General features: G+C 38.9%; 1 protein-coding gene across 2 annotated transcripts in view; it reads right to left on the reverse strand.

Moving 5' to 3' along the window:
* GNA12 (G protein subunit alpha 12) overlaps window positions 1-21224 on the reverse strand; it is a 47318-nt gene that overhangs the window by 19311 nt on the left and 6783 nt on the right. For both annotated transcript variants that reach the window (XM_067306544.1, XM_067306543.1), the window contains exon 2: window positions 13623-13838. In XM_067306544.1, the coding sequence (XP_067162645.1) occupies window positions 13623-13838 (216 nt within the window). The remainder of the gene's footprint in view (window positions 1-13622; window positions 13839-21224) is intronic.

Genomic DNA, 21224 nt, shown 5'->3' on the forward strand with positions numbered 1-21224 from the left:
CAGTCCATCATTAAACCACCATTTTTTTCAGTTTAAGATTTTACTGAGTTTTCCAAAGTAGAATTAAGTGAGTATCAAGGAAAGCAAGTCAAATTAAGAGGCTTTGGGGGTGGGGTGGAGAGCAGACCTTCTAAGGACAAACACCAGCAGTTTGTTCAGGAGTAAAGCCAAATGAAGCACAAGTCTGCCACAGTCTGAACTGCAGGAATCTGTGTTGTATACAGAGGAGACATTTGAAAGGTGTCAATAAATTACTTCTCAGAGCAACTTGTTTTCCACCTACTCAAACAGAAAATCTTGCATGATGTTTCCAAGACGTTTTCCCCCACCTAAATACTAAGTAAATAATAGAGCAAATTATGTTCACTTCATAGAGCTTAAGTATAGCTGCAAACTAATGAGAAGATAGAGATCATGCTGCCTTCTGCCTTTGTAATAGAGAAATGCTCTCCCAGCTAGCACAGCTTCAGAAACAGAAGCAAGGTAGTTAATTAAGCTTAATCTTCTCCTTTGAGAAGATAAGTTCACAGCTCTGGTTCCTCCATTAATGTTCAATTATCATCTGGTCAGTCTGTGGCAGTATGGAACCTCTAGAGATTTGCTGGAACAATTCCACGTTCAGATGTGTCCTTAAGTCATCTAATTATGAAAGCCTCCATCTCATCACTATAAGGCCACAAGACAAAGTTGCACAGCTATAATTTCAGATAAACTCAAAAATCACAAGTCAAATATGTTTCTTTCCTCCTCTTGCTCACTCCTCCTCCTCTATGCTTAATACCTGTGAAACAGAGTCTTTGGACAATATCCACACACTTAGATACTCTGCAAATGTGGAGCACGAACATTTTAAAAACTATTGAGCATCCTCATGGTACAGACAGCTATTTTAGCATCAGGAAAGATTTATGGAAGAGGAAAAACTGCATGGATGAAGCATCATTAGGGCAGTAAGACATGGCCATGATTCCATGATGCTCTGGCAAGTGCCAGTTTAAGGAGTTTTTGTCTTCTCCACTTGTGATCCCAGCTGCTTGTTGCTTCACTGATGCCACAGTATGTCATTACCTCTGCTGTACTGGCAGTCCTTCGCAAGGTTGCACTGTCTCAGATCAGCTTCCCAATTTACAGCACAGCTTCCAGAAACAGTTGTGCCAACATAAGCAAGAACACAGTGTAAAGCAACATTCCTAAACTAGCATTTCCGCTAAATACTCTATCACAGAACTATAGCCCAAGTTAAGCTCAACCCTAGTATGACACAACGTTCAATGTTTTCAAGTAGAGCAGGCTTAGTAGGGAAGGTAAGATAACACAAGAAAAGTAGGTTACAGAAAGTTAGAATCATTAAAAGAAGTTGCAGCAAAGACACTGAGGTTTAGAAAGCTAGTGAGAATACAGCATAAGCAACTGAGCAGGTTATCAGTGCCTGACAGCCGACCTGCATTTGCTTTTTCAACTTTCTGCCAGGTCCTATCTTTTAAGGAACCTAGGCTCATTAGATGCAACTGGTCAGCACTGACAATGAATTAATGCCAACTTCAAATATCTGTTCTCATTAAAAAACAAAAAAGTAAAAAAATCCAGGAGATATGCCAATGAGACTTCCTCATGAAAACAGACCTAGTTTTTAATTTGTTTTGCTCACTAGCTCATCTATGCTTTTTACTTGTTCTTGAGCCTACATAGCTTACAACAAACTAGCATATACAGAAGAGCCAGAAAGAGTTCATTACCCATTATCCCATTAAAGTCATTAAAGGCCCCTTTGAAAAAGCCAATGTCCCCCAACCCTTAACCTCTTAATTTCCCCCCCCCCCCAAGGAACACTTTAGAGAATTTGGAAAGACACTAGAATCCCCCTCTCTCACTGTATTTATTTTATGAGGGAGGACAGGATCCAGTCATAATATGAAAGCAAGCTGTTTTACTGCAGAGAATGTACAGATGAGGTAGAAAAGGTTGCCTTATAGAATTGGAACTTGCTGAAGCGCACCTTCGGCAGAACTCTTCTGAGCGCATAGTGAGCCATGTCAGGGAATCAGGCTATCAGAAAACTACTGACCTCTTCTTTTATAGTGCCTTTTTTTGCCTAACTCCCTAAAACCAGCTGTAGGGTCAGATGAGCACCAATATCAGAATACAGAAAGTAGCAGGAGCTCTCTTTTCTTTAACATGCTTCTGCCAGCCTTCATTAGATCTTGAAGAAATGCATGTTGCTTCAATACACCAAAAAACTTTGAAAGCCTACATCATCAGAACACAAATATAACCGTTTCCATTCCAGCATGAGGTTTGGGATTGAAGGATTGAATCCAGTCTGCAAGTGGAGCCTTGCACCAGAAACAACATTCTGTAATTATTTTTAAGACTCTAGCATTAACAATGAAATATTAGTGTATATAACCCTGTCTAATGCAGATACTTGCTGCAAATTGAATAAAAGTTACTGTGTCCTCACGCACTACCATGGCTTTAACCTGTGCATATACTCATTACACTATACACGTTCTCTCCCGCTTCAGCACACAGCTTCCAGCAAATTTCAGTGGGAAGCATTTATTCAGCTCCTTTGGTTGTATAAAGAGTGTACCTTTAAACCTACTTTACTTGCTCAGATTTCTGGAACATATTCTCATTACCAGGAATCTCTGCAAGGAGACTAGCTGCCAATTTAAAGTCTCTTGAATTGTTGAGATCCATTTGAAACTTTCTGAACATGGAGACTAAACAGCATAATCAAAAGCTGAAGTCTGCTTACTGGATTGGATTCGTCTCTGCCCAGAACCTTCCTGCACACTAGAAAGGGATAAAGAGATTACTCCAGTGGTTTTTAGCTGCAGTTGGGTACTGGCTCAGACAGCCTGAACTGAAAGTTTCCTTCCTTGTTTCTCACAGCATGTGCCAGCATTTCTTGATGGGAATGCAAAGATTAATTACAGCTGTACTTGCTCTGAACAAATCCTTATATTCAATACAGTCCTGCAAGATTTTAAGTAGTGCTAATTAGGACTTAGAACAACAATTCTGCAAAGACAGACATACTGAGTATTTTTTCTAATTATTTTATGCATAATAAAATTAAAGCTTTTTTGCAGAAGCAGAGTGGCATTTTTTTCGCAAGAGTTAGGAGCCCAAAGGACTCTCTTAGTCTAAGAATTTTAAATTTTATGTTTCAGCGGTATTGCTGAAGGTACTACATGAAATTATAACTGCTACCACATGCATACAGAAAGAGGCAAGGATGAGTGAAGTATTTATTCTATAAGTCTTTCAGGACACCCAGACAGCTCTCTAGTAGGCTCAAGCAGTAAGAGTTAAAAACAAAACATGTTTGCTGTTAATAAAATGCACATGAGTAAGAAGAAATCTTATGACTAGAAGAATGGCAATCATCAGGCAAGATGCAAATGATGGTAATGCATTTTCAACATGGGAGCTGTATCTCTGAAGTTGTTTCTCTCATCCACCTTAACCACACAGTCAAGACTTACTGGCATCGAAGGGCCAAAGGCAAAATCTCCTACAGACAGGCTTACACAGTGCCATAAAAATACAAGGCTTTTTATCTACCTCCAAGAACCTAAAGTTAAAAAGTAGGACCACACAAAGTCTAAATTTCAACCCATTAGAAACCATAGACAGCAGGGCATTAATGAAGTGTATGAATCCACTGAACATTTTATAGACCTTAGAAGTGATTTAGCCCTAAGTTTCTGATCTAAAAAAAAATGTAGATGAGAAGGAAATTGCTATACAGAAAACCAGAACAGTAAGTAGCACAAGTCTTTTCCATTAGTTTTATTCAAAGTCTTGCTTGGTTCCCATATGGTAGGCATATCAATTTCTTTTTAACCACTTATTTATTATGTATGATCTGTTTGTTACTTTACAACCTACCCTCCCTGGTCCATGCAGACTACAATTCTGCTATTGCATTTTGTCATAGTTGAAGACCAGAAGCAATTCACAGCAGGAATCCATTTATTTTTCCACAGAGCACTTAGCACGCTGGGCTTTAATCCTTGGTTGAGACTTCTAGTAGGTACTCAATAAATTGTTGTTCTTATTTTTCCCTTTGCACTATTTTGAAAAGGTCATAAATTATGAAAAATAATCCTGAAGTTATTTCTCTCTAGTAGTAGAAATGATTTAAAAAGAGCTAATAGGTGCTCTACCCACCACACAGCTTTCTCTGTTCAAGAGTGGGGCTATTCTCATGGAGTAAAGGTATCACACAAGCAGATTTTCCTAGAATTCAAAATGATTTTCAATGAAAAATTATTTATGACCTTTGATGCCCTAAATGGTTTTGAATCCAGCCTACTTTAAATGCAAGCTCTTCTTACCTGTTGTTCAATGGCCCTTATGGCAAAACAGATTAAGTGAAACATTCCTTGGTTTAGGTGATAGATAACACCAAAGACATTTCTCAGGTGTGATGAAGGCATTCTCAACTCTGGCTTTTGTTGCAGTTTAGTCCTGAATTTGAATATCAGTGACTGTCATGGCACACCAGAAAGCATACACAGTGCTGGTAGAGCCAAACAGCAAGTTGCTCAAGAATTGTGGTGGCAGCAAGCCTATTTATGTATCTCATTTAAACTTTTATTTTTAAAATACTGCAAATATAATAGGAGCCTGAGCATTTAACTTGCACCATTTGTCAGTTTGTATCTATAGAATATTAGTCAATATTAGCCACAGTTTTGTGTAAAGGTTCCCAGCTGAGTTTTGCTTGATGTTACATCTCAATTTTTAATAAAACCCAAACCATAAGTTACTAATGCTCACCTGCTCTAACAAAAACACCACTTTTGTTTGAGCGTTCTTACTTGAGACTTTGATCTGAAAAAGTTTTCCTGTTTGGTCTCAGAGACAGGATTAGGAGCCAGGGACTGCAACTGCTAATCCTTCCTACAACAGACCAGCCACAATGCTTTGCAGTATTACACTTAAACAAGCAGTTAACTACTTTTGCCATACAAAGATGAGTCAGACTATATAACTTGACCATAAACTTTCAAGGTCTCATGGCTTAGAGGACAGAACTAGAACTAAGAATTTAAATCTGGACCTTTGGCACTTAATTGCCATGCTATAGGCATAAAACCTTACTTAGATATTTAACCAAAGAGAAACATTTTTGTAATTACACCCACCTATAAAAGTCCAAAGCACAACATTATTCAAGCTGCACAGATGAAGTCTACAAGTTAATGATCCTTTAAGTTAAGACATCTTACATTAGACTAAACCACTGTTTCACAACTCTAACATAACTAAACCAGATTAAAACAGGATCGCATTCATGTTATTTTTACAACAACAAACAAGTGGCAGATTTAAGGGAAAGCTTAGGTTATACAGCACTATCATTTCTTAAGTGCAACAACTAAATTCACAACTGGCCTATTTACTTACCTCAGTTTCACAACTAGTTAAAAACAACTCATTTTCATTTACTTTCAGCACTTTAACACTGCATAATGACAAAATATCAAGGCTCGGCAACACGAAGCAGGAGTTTGGTTTGTAGCCGTACTACCAATGCAGTGGTATTCTTTTGAAATTTTCTGGGTCAGAGTGATGTGTTCCATGTAGATCTGGAAAAAAAATCTGCAGAACTTCCTCAGCAGTAATTCAGTTTCACAGGAGTTATGCAAACCAGAAATATCCAAGCAAAGTTCAAAGCAATTTGGCAAAAAGTTACTGCCTAGTTCTAATTACGTGCATTAAATGGTAACAAGATTTCCCATGCTGGCACTTTGAACAGCGTGGCTATTTCCTTTGTACATCTCACTAGCACTGGTCAAGCCCCAGTGGATTTCATTGATGATATGCAAGCTTCACGGCTCAGAAAAAAAGTCATCCTTACAGAATAAGCAATATTCATAGTCTCTTGTGTAAGCTCATATTCAGTGATTTGGAATAGAGTAGTTTATTTTTGTTGTATGGCCAGTTGTATAAGCTGGACTTGATCTGCCACGTGGTATTTCCTGAAGAGCCCTTATCGACTTAATGCACTTGCTAGTAGAGGCAAATTCTCCTGCATTTCGGTGTTGCAGTATACATTTTATTTTGGAAGACGGTAAAATGCTTAGACATGCTTTTAGGGCTAAACCTACTCTGCCCTTAAGTTTTTAAGGCAAACGATCAGTTGGAAAATTTTTACTTAAGGATTCAAGCAATCTCAAGTGCACTGCAGAATTCTGATAAAATAGTGCCCACTACTGTAGATTTCATTTAACATGCCACTTTACTCCTCATGTCAAGTCAGTACTCTGTTTTGCTGCCCAAGTTTTCGGTCTGCCTGGTTTATAGAAGTAGTCAAAGACTGCCACATGTGAATATACCCTCCCACAGGCAGCAGCAGGTATACAGCCTAAGTCTGGATCATCTTACATTACTGTCACACCTGACATTTCTGTACCAGAAGCAAGCTGTTTGGGCAGCAGCTTGCACACTTTGTATCAAGAACTAGTGGGAATAACTGGTGCCTTGCTTCCATATCGCCCAAAATATGCAGCTGGCTGCCTAGGAGGCTTTGAAGTCACAAGCATATCCCTGCATGAAGAAGATGCAGCAAGAAAGATGTACTCATGCAAGGAGCAGGCTCTTAACTGTGCAACATTTCCAACACACTGCATCTGTTCTGTTAGCCAAAATTTAGTTACCTTGATTTATTTCAAGTGCCTGTTTAGAAAATAAACCCACAGTCAACTCATAAGGGAGTCTGACTCCTGTCCTATTACAAATGCCTCAAAAAGACAGAGAATGGTGAATCGATCTAAAAGAAAGGGCCTTTAAAGCATTTTCCAGTCTTCCAACATCCAAGGCTTCACAGGCTCTATGTGACGTATTACTGGAAGTGTTCCATACAATTCCCTGTTCAGAGATCTAAAAATAACTACAGACACAGTAGTAAGTTTGTCTATATTTGCAAACCCCTTACTTCTCTCTCAGGAACCACTACTTCATGTCAACAGTCTGAGTTAATTCTTTGACCTATTAAAACAGTAGAAACTATTTTGTCAGTGCATTGAAGATCAATAATAATAATATCCAGATTAAATTTAAACTGATGCTCTAGTGATGAACCACATATATTTTGCATATTAAGAATAACTGCATTAAAACAGATATTTGCAGCCTACTTGGATGGCCATGTTCTCTCTTCTATATGATTAAGAGTGGGTATGTGCAAATACAAGCCAGAAACTAGCCTGGCTGCATGTGAACAACTGGGCACAAGTGCCTTAACTGCAAATAGGCTTGGGAGTTTAGAGTAAATGGCCCCAATCAATCACACAGGGATGAGAAAATGATTTGTGCTAAAGTAGAAGTTCAAGAACTCTTGAAATACAGTTACAGACTCGAAAGACTTCATATTTTGAAGGGAAGCAGCAGGAATAATTCAAATAAAGATACTGCTCTGACTAAGGGAAGTTAGGATGGGGATGAAAATCAAACAGTAGGTGTATTTTAAAACAAGTGATCTGACAAAATAATATCAATTTTACTGTAAGAATGATTCATGAAGCCAGATAATTCTCTTGAAATTAGCTCAATGTTACCTTAGGTTCTGTTAATAGTGCCAGCACACAATAAATATCCACTCTGACCAAGCTGAAAGTATCACTTTCTTGCTTGAAAGTATCGTTTTCTTGCTTGAAAAGCCCTACTTGGACCATCTTTCTCCATGATTACATGATGCACACCAAGTTGCAAGCAGTCAAAAAGCAGCTGACCTCAGTTCAGTTTTTATGTTTGTTCTGGACACAGTAAAATGAAAGTGAATGGCTTCTTAATGGTAAAGGCACAGAATTGGTGACTTGATGCATGAAACTGGTTGCTGAAAACCCCACCTTTGCTTATCTAATGAAGACAGCAGTTGTTGCTCCTTTTCCTTTCAGAGAAAACTAGTTCTGTGACATCTCATTTTTGCTTGGGCAATGTCTGTGATTTACCATCCTGCTCTAAAGCCCTCACAGTAGAAAGAAACTTGGAATAAATCTGCTGCTATCTCCTGTCACTGTTGGAGAACCACTACGTTCTGTGACTTTGCTCAATATCCTGGACATAGCTTCTCTGGCTGCATGGAAGTGCAGGCCACCTCCCCTCCCCGCCCCCAAAACCCCTACTAAAAATACAGGCTGTCCCTTATGAGCTTTTCCGCCCCTCCCCCCTACATACACTGCTGAGGGCAGCAGCTCTCCAGTGTAAGTAATTGTAGTCTGGTGTAGGCATCGGAAGAACTGAGAGGAAAAAGTCCTGACCAAAGTAATTCCTATACTGGACTCAGTATCTCTTTTATGGCATAAAAAGGAAATATTATTCATGCGTGCAAAAAAGCTTGCAGATTATTGCAGTACATGCCCCTGAACTCCCAAGTATACCCAAATACTTGGTATTAGACTCAAATTGAAGAAACTTCTCTCCTTTCCGCTAAAGCATAAGTAGCTCTTCCGCAATCCCCATTTCCTTTAAACGAGGAAGCCATTCGAAAGGGAATTTGTCTCCATCTGCTGGCAAGGCAGAATGACATTCAGTTGCCCAAAATATCAAAGGCGACTTCAAAAAGAACAACTGCTACAGGACATTTCCAGACAAGTGATAAATATATTCCTGTCTAACATACAGATAGAAAATGGGAGAAGATAAGGAGGGCAAGGGAGATGAGAGAAGAATCGCTTGCTGATTACGAAGGAATTCCTATTCCAATCGTTAAAAACGAGGACAGAGACTTGACAATGTAACTAATCGCACAATGAAGCTTTTGTCGCAGAACTACTTGGCTTGCGCACAAGGAGCGGAGGAGCTTGGGGTGGTAGGGGCAGGCTGGGGAGGGGGGAGATGTTTGTGAAAAGCAAGGGGAATTGGTTAGTCTGCTGGAAGACAGTGAAGCAAAAACAAAACACCCCCCCACACACCCTGCGGATCCACCCACTCGTTTCTGAAGGGCTCAAAGCCCCAGACAAGGATTTGCAGCCAGCCCTTCTAGGCACTGAATATGAAGCAGAAAACAGTCAAATGCCTAAAGGCAGCTTCTGCAGTCCCGGAGAAAAAGCTTTCAGATTGTATGAGGTTATGGTCAGAGTCATTTTCTTTCAACAAGTTTTCTACTGCTACGCCAGTCATTAAGTTTAGCATTACAGACCACAGGAAGACACCTGTACACTGCAGTTTTCAGCCGTAGTCAACCAACCAACACAACCTACTCGCTTTATTTATTTGTACCAAGTCACACAGCTTCCTGAAGAAATAGACAGTTCAAAAGCAGAATAATATAACCCTCAGAAGTCACAACAGTGTTGACCAGAGAAAGTTACTACTGGAGCCAAAATAATAACAGTAATTAAAAGAAAAGTGTTAGTGTTCACTCTAAGACCATGATGAAGAAAATCCGAGTGCGGAGCAAGGTCTTGACTTCAAAACTGTCCAGAAACATTCAAAAAAATCATACCAATGTAAAGCTTCAAATGTTAGATGATGATTTTAAGACTAGTATAAGGATAATAAATTCAGCTTGAACCAAGTACATTCCATTTAATAGCTCACTTAAACAAAATAAGAAAAAGTGCTGATAAGAGCACTTCTTTAGCCTTAAGTAAATCAGTGCAGTAAAGAAATATTTCTCAAAGTCCAATACACCTGTCTTCTATTAATTTACACCAGTCTGTATGCACAGAACATTTAAACTAAATGGTAAACTGAAGGTATGGGCGTATATACATTATACGCAATTATAAATAGGGCAACTCCTTGAATTTTCTGTGCAAAGCTATGAAGTTTTAAAAATATTTTTTAAAGAATTTGCGCTGCTTCTAACCACCATCTACTTGGAGAACTGTAGGTTTACTGAATCTAGAAGTGAAGCATGGAAACATGTTCAAGTTAGAGATGAAGAATTTGTTTAGCCATCAAGCCAAAACTAGCATCTGTATCCATGAAATCAGTCTATTAAATTTGTGAAAAGTTTGCGCAATAAAGTGCTTTTTATTCACAATTGAGGTATTTTCATCCTCTCCTGGTGACACAGCCTGCACGGTAATAACAGACCCCAGGAACTCCAAGTCGTAGCTGCCACAGATGCATGCAACAGGACTGAGTTACAAACAGTATTTTTTTGGTCAACAGTCCAGCGATGTAGCATACTACAAGCTGGGGCCTGCAGCAGTTTCAGCTCCCCCAGTAACATTAAACAGGTTATATGAATGCCAGTCAAAAAGCAGCATGACAGAACACCACCATGGTGCTGAAGATGATAGCGTATTACATGATCTCTTGCATGCCTGTATGCCTGGCTTTTGTGGGGTTTGGGTGTGCTTTTTTTTATTATATTTTGGTATTTCCTGTTTAAATCATGCACTCAAAGCCAGAGAACGCAGAGGTAGGCTTACTAGACTTGGAATGCTATTTATTCAAACCGGACTTTTTTTTTCCAGTTTGATGCAATTTTATTGCTAACCGGTATGGGGAAGAACCTCCCACATGATCCTAATCTGAATCTCTCCTTAAAAAAACAAAACCCTTTCTTTCTCGAACACTGTGTACCCAAAAAATAAAACTCTTAACATGCTGCTGATGCAGTTACTATTGCTTATTATACTGGATCCTCTTAGTATTTGTCTCATGTTAAATTCAAGTTCCCTATGGCAGGAACCATGTTTTTGTTCTGCATTGAACAGTGCTTAGAATTGCAAAGTCTTATTCTGTGGCTACAAATGCTAGAAATTACAAAACAAAAATCTCTCTTCTCTCCCCTGCACACCCTCCCCCCAGTCCCCAGTACTGTAACATGTAAGTTGTTACATTTCTAACCTGTTAGTCTAAGGAAATGAGGTTTATGCAACCATCCTCTGACAATTTTACCAAGTCATTTTACTCATTCTTTAGCCATTTGCCAGTCCCAACATAATTCAGAGACAGATTTCAAAGATATTCTCCAACGAGACTCAAACAGGCATTTAGTAGTAGAGAGAGATGAGTAGCTAAGGGTTGCAACATGAGTTTAACTGCAGTATTAGACACTAGAGAATGCACACGGAGCTACAACATGAGGAAACAGGCCCCAAGAATTTCTCTGCTGACTTTTTTCCATGTCTTCTACAGTTATGTCTAGTAAGAATTTAAGGGGGACTACATGAAGTCATGTTTCTAACATCTATATAACTCATTCAATTAACCACTCAAAGTTTCCAGGCCTGAGAAGCTTTACATTTAACTGTCTTTTTGGAGGGGAAAAAAATGAATGCTGTTTGGGGACAGAACACATGAAACAAAGAATTAGCTATTCTTTAACTTGCAGGTAGAATAAGCTAAAATCATAGGTAAATTGAAATAGAATTAAGAAATCATATCATATCACCTTCCAAGAACTAGTAAAAGTGATATTAAGTTGCACTGATAAGTACCTTGTTCCACTGAACAGGGAAGAAAGAAGAGAAATAGCCAATCGATTGCTTGGTAATTGGAGGTAATCACTCCTCAGATGTTACCACACATTATGAAAGAATATAGCTACAGTCAGGAGTAAAAACACAACAAAAAACCCAACCAACCCAAATAACTTTTTAAAAAATGACTGAAGAAAACTTATTCTAAATCTAGGAATTTAAGACATTTAAGCAGCACCACAGTTTTACTCTCAGGGTAAAGAACTCCAGAAAAAGTAGTACAATACTGACAACTGTAAAGATCAAATAACGAAGCCTTGATAGACGACAAATCCTTACCACTGGAACAGAAATGTTCATTTTAATCTTATTTGTAGCTATTCCATCAATTCCAGTTATTCCTTTTAAATCCAAAAACATGACAGAAAGAATGTTGTCATTTCTGCAGTAAACTTTTTGACATGAGATGTGATTGAATTACACTGTTTATGCAATTAGTTTTTAGAAACTTTACCAAGATCATGTGAGACAGACGATGTAAAGGATATTCTTGCAATTCTGAACATAAAACTACAGTGTAACTCCTTCAGAGAAAACAGACAGTTATTTTGTTTTCCTTCTAAAGCTGCTAAGCAAGTCTTCAAGTGCCATTATTAATTAAGTATGAGTACATGTTTGGAAGAGAAGCAACCTAGTATTAACTCAGGGAAAGAAAAAAAATCAAAGGAATAATACTATAGAGCATAGGTATAGGATGGTGCTCCATTACCCTCAGCGTTATGTTTAACCGCATGCTCTTCTTGAATCTTGAATGTGAGGTGTACAGAAACTAAGATTACTTTAGACTGATTTCCTGCTTTACTGTGAACTGATAAACAGACTTCCACCCACACAATAAGTATCAGTCCCCTATTCCAGGTCTTAAAAGTACACAAACTAATCCCAATCTACAGATTCAAAAATCCTGGCTGAGTAGAAGAGACAGTTGATTAGAATCCAAGTTTTAAGTCCTAAAGCACAGCAGTTTGTTTCTAGTGATTCACGTAGCATTACTACTGATTGCTTAAGAAAACTGAAGAAGAATGAATGTATTTTGGACAAGCCTCCCCTCCACCCCAGTTCTTTTAAAAAGATAACTTTTATAAAGGTTCAATGTCAAGTGGAGAGTCCCGTCCCCACCTCCAATACTGTTGGGTTCATTTTGTTAGAAATCCTAAAATATAAACTTGCAGTCTCAACCACAAAGTAGTAAATTTTCTTCTTTGAGTATTTTACAGATGCAAGTTAGGCAAGGAACACAATTTTGTATCCTTTAAAATGCTTTTAAGCAATGTAACAATCTTTTTTCATTGAAATAGTTGCTCATCTAGTAAATTCATAATAATGCAAGACACAAAAGATATAAAATGCTTAGTGAATATTTTTATTCTTGAGTAACGACCACATTTTGGAGACTTCACAACTTATATTTCGTTCAGTGTATTCTTGAGTCTTGGTTACCTAGCAAAGTGCTATATATAAAAAAAGCATCTCTGTTTAGAGGAAGAAAAAGGAGTAGATTATGAACAGCTGTCAAACATATTCCATACCAGAAACACAGTTACTTTGGCACTAGAGCATGAAAACCTAACAGCAAGAAAGCAAGGAAGATAGCACAATTTTACTCTAACCTCATTGTCATCTTTCAGTTGTTTATCCAAATTTCACTTGCAAACATCAGGATGAAAAGAAACAGTTCAACAGCAGCAGCCTGAATGGGTGTTGCATTCACTTCAGAAGATCTGCATGCAGGAATAGTTTGCCAGCATCAATGCAGTGCAAGCTGGCAGGACTGGAAAGTTACAAATTAAGTGTGCCTTCATCAGTGACCTGCTAAGAACAGACCTACTGAGCTGCTAAAATATTTTTAGTTCAACCAATTCCTGCCTTTTTTGGTTCCTCTTGCTCTTCCAGTTTATCCAGTTGTGCACTTTTCCACTCCCTCTTACTGCCATGTAGTTTTTCAAGTTTGGCTCCAATTACCACTTGTTTCTGCTGCTGAAGTGTTCAGATTTACAGCATTAGCACAACTGAGCAGCATTACTGCTGCTCATAGGACGGCTAACTGTTGTATGTAGCAAGCTATCTTCCAACTGAAGAGATATTTATATGGAGGGAGACTACTTTTTTTTTTTTTTTTTAAAAAAAGACAACTTCATTCACCATAAAGATGGATGTACTCACCAGCTGGTACTCGCTCCGGCGGCTAAAGGCTTCCTTGATTCCCGAGTCCCTCCACAGCGCGCTCAGTGCAGGTACATACAACTGGAAGGTGGCAGGCTCGATAGGCATTCCAGCTTTATTCTCAAATGCCATCAAAAACATTCCATGCTTCTCATTCTCGGTGTACTGCCAAGGGATCCCCAGTTTATCCCGTGCATCAACCAGAACCCTGCAGCCCTAAAGAATGATTCAGATAAGAAAGTCAACGTTAAAAATATTAAACTGTAAAAGAACAAAGTCTCAGAGGTACTTGAAACTCACTTTTTTGGCACTATTCTGGTGAGACCGAACTCAGGAGGGGGTCATCAATATTGTTTATTGCAACACCTTCACCAAAAATAACATAGAAAGCTTACTTATGTAAGGAACCTAGTCACAATATATTTCTGATGGAAAAAAATATTGGCAGCAAAACAAAGACTGTTAGAAATAGATAAAAATAAAGATAAACATCAAATACATAAGAAAAGTGTCTGGGAACTAACGTATGACCCTGCCCTCATAGCTGTAGTTTTAAAAGTAACCCCATGCCTGAAACTGTGCAAGATATAATTCCATATTTTTCTTTGCATTTGGATTTTAGATATCAATAATGATACACTGGCTTTCTCAAGAATTAGATGACCAAAGACCATTAAAAAAACACTATTAAAAAAACATACAGTATATTCCAGTGAAATAAAGTAATTGATTTGTGGGATCTGTCTCAGCATCCAGAATTGAGGAAACGTACTAACTTTCAGCGCAATATGCATCTGTGAATTAGTTAAGCCTTTAGGTAAAAAAAAAAAGTTAGCAATATCAAACTAAGATGATCCTAGAAGCATCTTGATGTAAAGAATGATTTTGACATGATCCACTTGGACTCCATAAACCACAGTTTACGAAAACAAAGCTATACAACTTTGCAGGGTTGAAAATTTGCTCTAAATAAGCATCTTCTGTTGAAGCACCTTCAGTTAAATGGTTACCTCCTGTGCTGAATAGTTTCAGATAGGCAATAGTTATTTCTCAGCAGCAAGCACCATCTTAATAATGGATACAATGTGCCCTTGTGGCCAAGAAGGCCAATGGTCTCCTGGGGTGCATGAGGAAGAGTGTTGCCAGCAGGTCGAGGGAGGTGATTCTCCCCCTCTACTCAGCCCTGGTGAGGCCACATCTGGAGTACTGCGTCCAGTTCTGGGCTCCCCAGTACAAGAGGGATGTGGCACTACTGGAGCAAGTCCAGCGAAGGGCCACAAAGATGATTAGGGGACTGGAGCATCTCTCTTATGAGGAAAGGCTGAGAGAGCTTGGCCTGTTTAGCTTGGAGAAGAGAAGGCTGAGAGGAGATCTTATCAACGTGTACAAGTATCCGAAGGGAGGGTGTCGAGAGGATGGGACCAGACTCTTTTCAGTGGTGCCCAGCAACAGGACGCGAGGCAATGGGCACAAACTGAAACACAGACACTTCCATCTGAACATGAGGAAAAACTTTTTCACTGTGAGGGTTACAGAGCACTGGAACAGGTTGCCCAGAGAGGTGGTGGAGTCTCCTTCTCTGGAGATATTCAAAACGCACCTGGATGCAATCCTGTGCAATGTGCTCTAGGTGACCCTGCTTGAGCAGGGGGGTTGGACTAGATGATCTCCAGAGGTCCCTTCCAACCTCAGCGATTCTGTGATTCTGTGATACATCTGTTAATGGCAGCTTAGCCTCTCAAGCACCACCTAATTCACAAGTAAAATCTGCAGGCTACATTAAACTACTTTTCTCATTTGTTGATCTTTTGGTTTAACCATTTATGAAAACAATAAAACAAAAAATAGAACTGAAGTTCTTTTCCACAGCTATTCACCTGAACCTCCAGATCACAGGACTAATTTTGGGGGCATATTTTAAGCCATCAAAATTGCAAGTATGTCCCTAAAGTGCAGTTTCCCCAAAATGTAAATATTTACAATTTGTCAATGATTATTACTTTCTTTCTATAATGATGCATAGAATATGTTTCCATGATACCCTGAAAAGACTAAAATTGAACATTTACAAACTGAAGTAAATGAAATACCAGACAGAACTATTCAGTACTCTCTGCTCTGCTGGACTGGGCAGAAGCCCACCCTCATGCCAAGTCACAGACTCTAGCCCTTTACCAGTAGCCAGTAGATCTCCTTTATTTGACTAGTGTCAACAAATATAAACACAAGGAAAAAAACAAACAACTTACAAGGTTATCCCTCCGAACTGCAGATGTCTGCGCTACATCTCATGACTTTACCATCGTGGGTGGAATTCAAAGTCAGTGTCACCCCCCACCCCACAGGGAACTTAAACATTAGGTTTTTCCAAAACATTGCAGTAACAGAGACTGAAGGAACATTGCTATTTCTGGCTATGTAAATGGCAAGGCTGCTTCTCACTGGTGAGAAGTAGCATTTATTAAAAGAAAGGGTTAAGTGGACCATTCTCTTGGGCTGGCCGAACACGCAGCAGCCCTCCAGCCCACCTCCAGCCCACACACGCCAGCTCCAACCTCTCACCTGCTTCAGTTCCCAGCTCTAAAGCCATCTCCCTCCCATTTAACCTCTAGCTTTTCTGCCTTGCAGCTCTGCAACTGATTTAACTCTTAACCGTCTTGCCACCACTGCACTCCCTTAAGAGCTTCTCCAATGAACGATGCCAAGATCACATAATTCCCATTAAGATAAACTGGTACTTGGACATCAAACTCTGTACATTTCTCCATACTGTCACTCTGCTTTTACTGCTTCCACTGGGGATATTAAGGATCTCTAGAGACTGTTGTTAAGGAAAGTTTCATCATTTGTTTGGAGAAAACCACAGAACAGGATTTCAATAAAGGGCGTAGTGACAGCTCCAGTCCCAGAATAGTCACTTATCTGCTGGTTACAGCTCCTTGGAAATGCAGGTTTGAACCTCCCTCAGACAAGACAAGGAACTAAACTTAGACCTTACACGAATGTTTTAACTGCCATAAGGTTAACCATGGGGAGCGCACGAGCATCAATGTCTTCCTTGGACTGTTTCAGAGAAAGAAATGGTTGCCGCTAAACCACGTTCAAGGCCTGATCTGGCAAAAATAGGCAGATTCAAATGTAGAGGCATCAGCATTAGCCCGGCCAAAACAGAGGCATATCTAGACACACACAGAAGAACAATTTTAAACAAAGTAGGAAATGGGTTAGTAATGTCCGACGTATATCCAAAGCAAAAACAGCCCTCACAATCAGAATATGTAGAAGAGACCAACTTTGAAATATATATGTAGGAGATCATGAGACACAGCTTTACACCAAAACCAACATAACCAATGTTTCTTCTGGCCCAGCTCTTGGCAGTCAAAAATATTTGTGACTAAGCAAGATCCTGAATAAAGCAAATCCAGACTTAACATTTCTCCATCTTTGCACAACAGTTCTATAAATGCCACAAGCAGATGTCGGAAGGACAAGAAGAAACAGAAATCACTGAATTTAGATGTCACGTATCACCACTCTCATTTCAGAATTACTTGTAACCTTGCTTTTCGGCTGCCACATCGAGAATTTGACAATTCTTGCCCCATTCTGAGTAGGAATTAATGAGCAGTACGAGCTGCCAGAGGAATGGAGCTCTTTTTCTGGAAAGACATTCAAAATGCTTTGCAGATTTCTCCCATAGGAAACAAAGGGAAAATCTGTAATTTTTCGTCTTACAAGGCCACCAAACAGATACCAGTATTTTTAAACTGGATGTAAAATTTGGCAGAAGCCAGGTACCCCAAGGGTCATTTTTCTTGAATTCCATATCATCATGAAGTGAGTCTGTACGAAGTAGAGAATATGTTTATGAACAGGAAGAGTCAAGACTATATTCTGAAATAGTGGGTATGAACACTTTCCACTTGCTTTTTACTGTTTCCCCATACTTCCAAAGTGAATCAAGTCACAGTTCCAATTAGCATCAAAAAGACAGTAACTGAGGTGTTCGAGTGGCTTCTTCTGACTGTGGAAAGGCTTAGCACGAAGGAGGGAAACAGGAGGGTTTAACTAAAAGCCACAGTTTTGCTGAAGCAAAAGATCCAGGCTTTTAAGACTCCTCCTTGGCATTCCCTCTGAAGAAGTCAAAAATACACTAAATCAACTGACCTAAAGTCTAAAAATAAGACTTATCAAATGCACAGAATTTATTACAGCTAGCATCCCAGGAAGCTTAAGTTTATTAACACTAAAGCACACCCTTCCTCACCTCCCCCCAAAAAGTCTCCTGAAGGGTAACGGCAGTCAAAGTGAGGGAAGCTCAGAGACAACCACTGATAATTACCACTGCGCTTCTGGGTTTTCTGTAATGGCTTACCAGATGACATCTTTTTAGGAAGACAAAGGTATTAAAGTGATTTAGAGAGTGAAAAAATAAGGACTGTCATGGGACACGGCCAGTTTTTTCCATAGGCAAAACTGCTTAAAAGTTTGTATGTGCTGCTGATGCCTAGAAGTAAAGATTGCATTTAGAAGATTAAATTTAGTTAAAATTCCCAGAATTTCCACCTATTGTAGAATAAATAGAATAGTTTAATACATTTAATAATAAAATATATCAAAATCAAAGCTAGACTCTGACATCACAGGTACAAATAAAAAAATACCAAGTCCTATTGGACAGACAACCCTCCCTCCTGCACACTAACGGTGACGGTAACACTAGACCACTTTCAGTAGTGTGCATTTCACAGTAAACATTCCCAACACTGTTACGCCATGTTTCTTCTGATTTTCTACTACTAAAAAAACTACCGATTCACTTCTTCACTCAGAAGACTGAATATCACCAATTACTATTACCAAATTGGAACACAGGAAAAAAAACGTAGAAAGAACTTTTGATATGAAATAAGTTTCTGACCAGTTCAACTGATCTATGGGCTTTGTGCAGCAGTCAAAACAGTGTTCAGAAATGGCACAGGTGGAAAAACTTAAGCTTTATAGATAAGGATAGTGTCAAGTATTAGAAAATGGCAAAAGAGCAGCATACTGGAAGATCAGCATCAGTTAGTGAGGAAAACAGGACATTCTCTGTTCTGTTCTTTTCCTAATAATTTTTAACATATTCATGTCACCATATAAATCCTGGGCATGTAAATAACCTGAATGGAGACAGGGTACAACTAGAAAAGGAGTAAAAAAGTATGACACATGTGATCCAACTAATGAAGTATCTTCTATACAAGCAGGCATTAAATAGAGCAAGAATGCCACAGCTTGGAAAGAGACAAATAAGGAGCAATGTATCAGAGATCCATAGAAATTATAAAATGCATAGAGAAGCTGAAATGAAAAAATCATTCCTTTTTTCCCCTCGCTACACAAGTATTAGTAGAATAGCAACACAGTTATCAAGCAGACTGTTAAAACAAAAGGTTTTTTTTCCCCCTACACACCCCACAGTGAGAAAAACTCATTTACATAGGATGTTGGCCAAAAGTATAAACAGACTCGAAAAACAATCAAGACAAATTCATGGAAGAAAGGTCCAAAAAGGCTTATTAAATTACATTCCAGTTATAACCTCTGGCTGAAGAAGTTTCCGAAACCAAAGGATGCCAATAAGTGGAAGAGTATACCAAAGGAAAGTATCACATTGCCCTGTTCTCCTACTCTTTCCCTATGTTGGAGGAAAACACAAGATCCCTGGCCTGACGCAGCACAGCTGTTGCATACTAAGCAGAGTACTTGCTACTCACTAGCAGTATGAAGGTTTTATGGGCACGTGCACAAGTTTTCATTTCTAGAACTCACTAAAATATATTTTGTCTCCTCTGCTTTTGAGAGTGTTCTAGCTTTGGAAAAAAAATCAAGCTTGTTTTGCATTTTTTAAATAATAATTTTGGTGTTAATGATACTTTCCTTTAAATATCTGTATTTCAACAAAGCTGATTTTGTTGGAGTTATTAGAAAGGCGACCACCAGCTAATTTCACTTAAAGCCAGTAATGAGTGCCGATTCATGAAAAGAAGTGTTTGACTACAGTATTTAAAGAACAGTTTGGTAACAGAAAATCTTACATCAGTAGTTATTACACAAAACACAGCATTCATATTTTATATCATTCACATACTCCAACAGTTGAAGGTTTCATTATCCCAAAGATAATCGTAAAAATCCCACATCCTTTGCCAGATGAACTAACTCAAAGGCTGCACGAAAATAACACAGCTAAGCAGCAAACAGACAGCAGAAACAGTAGGTTTGAGGGACACAAGCACATAAGCAAGGGTAGGTTCTTCCAGGCACAAACTGACAATCAAATAGGCAAAAGATTTGATTATTCTAGCAAAGTGTCTAGGGATAACTCGCAGAACTACTTATATCAAGTAGAACAATCTCCTACATTGAACCTTCTCAAGATCATTTTAAGGAAAAACTACTTTGTATGCAACCAGAGACAAGAGTAGATATTACATATGAAGTGATTTGCTTTTACCATTAAATACACTGTTCAGCCTCATACCAAAGTCCTAGTTGTCCAGCATCCCTATCACTTACGTATACTGTTATTACAAGAGAAAGTGCTGAGAAAAAGTAGCCACCTCATTGCTTAATACTGGATCAGGGGACTCCAAATCAGAGCTAATAGGCAATACTGTCATTTCCTGTGGCTGTAAACCAACACTAACACTGCAGTCAACAGGGAGATATTTAAATGCATTTGCTACTGTGTGTTATTCCTTAGCGTTGTTGACAAGAAATCAGCAAAGTCTGGGAGACCGTAATTCAGAGACCAACATAAATCAAGGGTGCTCCCACCTTGGAAAGACATTTCTAATACATCCTTTGTGCAGTGGAACAGTATTAAGTCACGCAGCTGAATGAGCACACGGTTTCAGCTGGACTGGCAAGTCTCTCTGCACCAAAAGAAACTCCAACAGCTTCATGATCACCAGTGCCAATGCAAGAGGAGAAGCAGAATCTCACAGCCATAGATGGATGGGACCAGTCCCTTCAGCAGCAATGCTTGCTGGCAAATAAACATGATAAAATGTAACCTATGTGTATTTTTAGAATGTCTCCTAACATTCTGAAAAAGACATTTTAAAATACAAGTTTTAAAGATGAAGTTTAGTGTTTGTAAATAAAGTATCACACACTTTTTTCAAATTCCACCTGGAACCCTGGGAAGGTGGTGATCACTACTAATAAAGTTAACAGGAAGCCAATCAGATTTTTACTGTCATAAAAGCATTAAGAGGGTCTTTATTTGATCCACCTCCTTCAAATGTTATAATCAAGTAGCAGCAAAGAACACGATGCCATTAAGGATGAGGTCTCATGTACAGAGCAGTCAGTTCAGCAGCTAGGTACCACCAAAAGGAGCATCTTTTCTGGTTCCACCCTCTCCTGTTATATGGCTTTGTCATTTCTCTGAGCCCATGAGTCAATCCAGTGAACAAATCGCCACCAAAAACCTAGTTACTTAAGTAAAAACTAGTTTCTGCCACCTATATTAGTTCACTGTAAGATGAGACAGGCACAAGGGTAAGGGTGGGATCAGCAGCACTTAGCCAACAAAAAGGTTCGACAGTT

The sequence above is a fragment of the Apteryx mantelli genome, chromosome 16 (assembly GCF_036417845.1).
Source record: "Apteryx mantelli isolate bAptMan1 chromosome 16, bAptMan1.hap1, whole genome shotgun sequence".
NCBI classification, from domain to species: domain Eukaryota; kingdom Metazoa; phylum Chordata; class Aves; order Apterygiformes; family Apterygidae; genus Apteryx; species Apteryx mantelli.